The sequence below is a fragment of the Wasmannia auropunctata genome, unplaced genomic scaffold (genome assembly GCF_000956235.1).
Source record: "Wasmannia auropunctata unplaced genomic scaffold, wasmannia.A_1.0 LD336085.1, whole genome shotgun sequence".
NCBI classification, from domain to species: domain Eukaryota; kingdom Metazoa; phylum Arthropoda; class Insecta; order Hymenoptera; family Formicidae; genus Wasmannia; species Wasmannia auropunctata.
Window position 1 is genome coordinate 169,673 of NW_012026805.1, and position 4,685 is coordinate 174,357.

At 35.0% G+C, this 4,685-nt stretch overlaps 2 protein-coding genes across 3 annotated transcripts in view; both read right to left on the reverse strand.

The window, feature by feature from the left end:
• LOC105448410 (protein SDA1 homolog) overlaps positions 1–4,685 on the reverse strand; it is a 7,344-nt gene that overhangs the window by 1,400 nt on the left and 1,259 nt on the right. For both annotated transcript variants that reach the window (XM_011686934.1, XM_011686933.1), the window contains exons 3-8: positions 3,938–4,042; positions 1,835–1,933; positions 1,237–1,752; positions 903–1,137; positions 558–693; positions 134–449 (exon numbers count right to left, since the gene is read on the reverse strand). In XM_011686934.1, the coding sequence (XP_011685236.1) occupies positions 134–449; positions 558–693; positions 903–1,137; positions 1,237–1,752; positions 1,835–1,933; positions 3,938–4,042 (1,407 nt within the window). The remainder of the gene's footprint in view (positions 1–133; positions 450–557; positions 694–902; positions 1,138–1,236; positions 1,753–1,834; positions 1,934–3,937; positions 4,043–4,685) is intronic.
• Positions 2,143–3,938, reverse strand: LOC105448409 (origin recognition complex subunit 5). The gene has a single exon (XM_011686932.1). The coding sequence runs from the start codon at positions 3,707–3,709 to the stop codon at positions 2,390–2,392; it is 1,320 nt and encodes a 439-aa protein (XP_011685234.1). The 5' UTR covers positions 3,710–3,938; the 3' UTR covers positions 2,143–2,389.

Genomic DNA, 4,685 nt, shown 5'->3' on the forward strand with positions numbered 1-4,685 from the left:
AAAACATGTCCGTAGATGGGTCCGGTCAAATGCACAAACCACTTTTTTTTTTTGTGTGCCGGTGTTATATAAGATTTTTAGAATTTTTATAAAAAATAAATAATTGAAGTAATGACCGGATGATTTCGCTTACTTCTTCGTCGCTATCATTCTCTTCGGCATTCTCATCAGCAGGTTCATCATATAAAACTTCTGCTCCTGGTATAAATTCGCTTGCTTGAATTTCGCCATACTTGGAAGACTTTACCATAACATTGGCTTCTGTAGGACGACCTCTGTCTTTTCTACGTAATAAGTCCGGCATTATACGCCTGAACGTTCCAATTAAGGAATGCGCTGCCATCATAACGGAGCGTTCCTTGTACTGCTTGTACCGTGTTAAATCCTCAAGCAGATCCTCATTCATTGCTAACGGACATCGCGTACATATCTCACGTACGGTATTTAAGCTAAAAATATATGTACATTATGAATAAATAGCGATGTAAACAGTGCTGTATGCGAGTATTCGTAATTTATTATTAATACACAAATTATTAAAATAGATATTTGCATACCCGATAGCCATCACATCCGCAGAATTTCTTTCCGTTATGAAATTGTTTGCCAATGTCTTCAAAAGGGGTTCTAACATGTCAGGTGGCACTAATTCATGTGAAGCCTGAGCTATAAATTGTAAAAGTTTCGTAACCTCTGGAAAAGAAAGCAAAGACAAATATATAAAAGGTTACGCGAGAACATAAAACTCAGAATAAAAAAAATTGATAAAGTTTATATGACAATTAGCAGTATAGAAACATTACTTAAAAAATTTAATGCAGATAAATTAATTAAAAATCGAAATATTTAGCAATGAAACACTATTCAAATAACTTAATGATACATTATGTTATTAATCTCACCTCGTTGATGGGGTTGAAGAAATCTTTGTATGTACGGATAAAAGTTCAAGAGGAATAAACTATGCAAGCCAATAAGTCTCGAGACAACATCCAGAATCATAAGCTTTACTTCAAATCTATCATTATTTTTTTCTATCTGCTTAAACAATCTTTCAGCAAAATCCTGCGGGTCGTGAATTAAATGTAATGCCGAAAAATTATATTGCGGCGCCTTAGATTTCTTCTTTTTAGCTTTCTGGAAAGACACGTATTAAAATTAGAAATCATAGTTTACATTTAGTTTACATTTAGTTTCCTATAAATATCACGATAAATTCCGTAGTATTGAACTTACTACGAATGACTGTTTAGCTTTTTTCAACTGCTTCTGTCGTTTCTTCGTTTTTTTATTTACTTTGTTAGCCATCATAATTTCCTTCATACTTGGCTCATCATCCGAATCACTATCGTCACTCTCTTTCTCCTCCGCATGGGTTCCCAAAAAAAATTTCAAACTAGCGACCATTACTTTTGTTATTTTCGAAAAGCAGCCCGTTGCTATAACATTAACAGTCTTGACGTCGTTCCAGACATTTTTATTATACAATTCTATCATAATATCCACGGACATCTTCGCGGCTCTGACATTCGGATCTTTTAACATAGAGAACATAAAATTTTGCAGTACTGTATTGACTTTGGCATTTTTGTGCTTTGCGTTAATATTCTTGACATCCGTGACTATATGCGTTTGAAGGAATTGTCTCAAGGCCTTATCCTGGCATTTTAAAAGCTCGAAAAATAAACTGAGAAGTGCAGTAGGTTCTAAAAGGGATTTGTTGCGCAGTTGGATCAACGCTTTACAAAACGTCTGTAAAGAATATAACTTAGTAATTAATTTGCAACTTATATTTGATAGCATAATTTAACTCCTATGCATGTTATATGCTTACCATTCGCATTTCATTGTCTAATATGATGTTATGAGTTCGTAATATGTCGATAATCTCTTGAGGATATGTTTTCAAATCGTCTGGGTAACAATGGGCTACCTGTAATAATATGCGAAAAAGTAGACAAGCGAGTTCAGCACACACGTATTTTATTAAGTAATCTCTTAAAATTATAAAAATAGTAATCGTGCAGTTAATACGAGTTAATATTATATAGGAAATGTTTAAATAAATACAATGTGCGTGTTTGCAAAAATTTTAATAAAAAGAAAATCAAATTATATCATATCAATTTATACACAAAATCATATTTCTCATAATCTAAATTTATTTCACGGGAGATACAAACTTTACATACTTCATGTATAAAAGTAAAACCTAATTCTAACATAAATATCTAATATAAATACGTAAGGTTTTTTTTCTTTATTACTTAAACTTAAGAAGTGTTCATATAATAAAGCGTTAGGCAAAGCTGTTAGAAACAAGCACACGTGAAACTATAATTAAAAACTGAAAATATAATGAATTGTTTGTATGTAATGAAGCAAAAATTCAATCCATATTCACGCTCAAGTAATTCTTTATTTCAAAGCCAATCGTTTTAGCTACGACGACAATAAAGTCGTGACTTGCGCAGCACTTGAATTTCGTCTCATCCAACTGCGTGACATTATCACCGACGATAGATAACAGACCAAGCTGGCACATGGTAGATATTTGGGCGAGTAAATTAGCATTGACGTCTACTCTTTCGTCGAGGATAGCGCAGAAAATCGCGAGCATCCTCGAGATGGTGAATACCCGAGCTTTCTTTTGCACATTCGCTTCCACTTTCCGCTTAATCGACCGTATCTTTTTCTTCCTCTTACCGCTGTGCTTCATGAAAAGATGTTTGTCATACTTCGCGGGATTGTACGAAGCTAGATACGCCGCGATCAGCATGTACTTCGCGTAAAACGGTAGTTCGAAGCTCAACGCTAGCTTTGTCGTCGACTCGATTTCCCGGGACATTTGATGATCGGGCTGCAAAAAGTCGCCCGTGGAAACCCTAAGATAAATGATTTCCAAATTTGATCTCAAGGTGGCAGAGATATTTCGCCACAGGGCGGCAACATTATTCGGCTCGATTCGCTCACTTTCCACGGGCTCTACGTATTTAGCGAAATTTATCCTGGCCATGTGCCGAAGCTCGTTTAGATCTCTACAAAATCGGAAAAATACGGAAAGGAAGAGATTCAAGTAATTCTTATAGAAATCCGTATCGTAATTCGCTGGCTTGTCCAGTAATAGCAGTTGGGCTAATTCGTCCTTCGTGTACTGCGGAAAATAAATCTTTATCGGCTTCAACGCGCCTATCTTGGTGTTAAATTTATCCCACGCGATCTCGCTTATCAAAATCGTACATACATTAATACCGGATAATTCCCTGAGTCTTAAGATCGCTGGCAAAAAGGTAACATCGAAATGCCGTATCTTGTGACATTTGTCAAATACTAACACGATCGGACGTTTGTCATTGTGAGAAATCTTTTTAAGTGCAAGTATAAAATCCATAATATTGTCGCAGTTGCGTTTCAGCTGTGTGTCGCCATTTGATTCTTTCATAGATGCAGCTAAATCGTCCAGGATGTAGTTATATATGTGTTTACTACCTAAATGCTCTATGCAGTTAACATAGCTAACATTATAGTTTAAATGATCAAGCAGGCTTTGTATAATCAACGACTTCCCAGTGGCCATATGCCCGTAAACGAATATGCTCTCTGGCATCGGTTCATCCGCTTCGCCGATCAAAGAGTACAGCTGTGCTATAGTTTTCTCGCGGCACATAAAGTTATTTTTTTTTTTAATCTTTCTTAAATATTTTTCCATGATTATGCCTTAAAATTACTCGAGAGATAAAAGTGGACTACAACCGATTTGGTTTTTAGTTTTCGTCCCTTATTTTATCGCTGACTGTGTCGCGCTTATTCGAGAGAAATAAACAACAGCTTTGACAAATTATCGGCGCTCTTATAATGAACTTAAACGATACTTAAATTTAAGCAAATCGCACATATATTAGTATCACTTCTATAATTTAAGCATGTGTATGCTAACCTGAGCCAAGAAGGTTATCAACTCATCGAGACTTTTGTTAAATTGCGTAGGCTCCAAACGGAAAATTTCTAGAATAGACTTGTAGTGCCGATGCTGTTGAAGAAACTGTAAACAAACGTAGGACTTTAAACATTTGAAATAACCATGTGGGTATTTTTCTGTTTTAATGTGCAAAAATACACAAGAATGGCTTGTAAACTATATCAGTACAATATATGCAGCAAAATAGAATTACATTGTAACTTACAAACTTGACTCTAAACATATTACAAAGAAATTTATACTGGTCCGAAAAATTGAAGGATCACCTGTTCTATCCTCTAAAAATAGGCAAACTTCAAGATAGAGCAACTTCGTCAAAAATGATCGTATCGAGATGTTCAAAAAAGCATTTTACAGCTTGAAATCTCTACTTTCCAAATCGATACTTTAGAAAACGATTCTGCTGATTTTTCATGGAATTACACGGATAGAAAAGAAGACCCAACGAATCTCAACATTTTTTGCAAACTTTGACAAGTTCTATGGCGTAGAATAAAAATCGCACATAAACACGGTTTACAGCTTTCGAAAGAATAAATCTTTCTCTTTAATTTGCTTTTTTGTTGAGCGTCGTACGATTTTTTTTCATCGAGTTATTCAACATTGAAGTAAAAAGGGTCATTTTTGCTTCAATGTTGAATAACTTGGTGACAAAAAATCGCAAAATGCTCAACAAGTGCGCAAATTAAAGATAAAGATATATGCT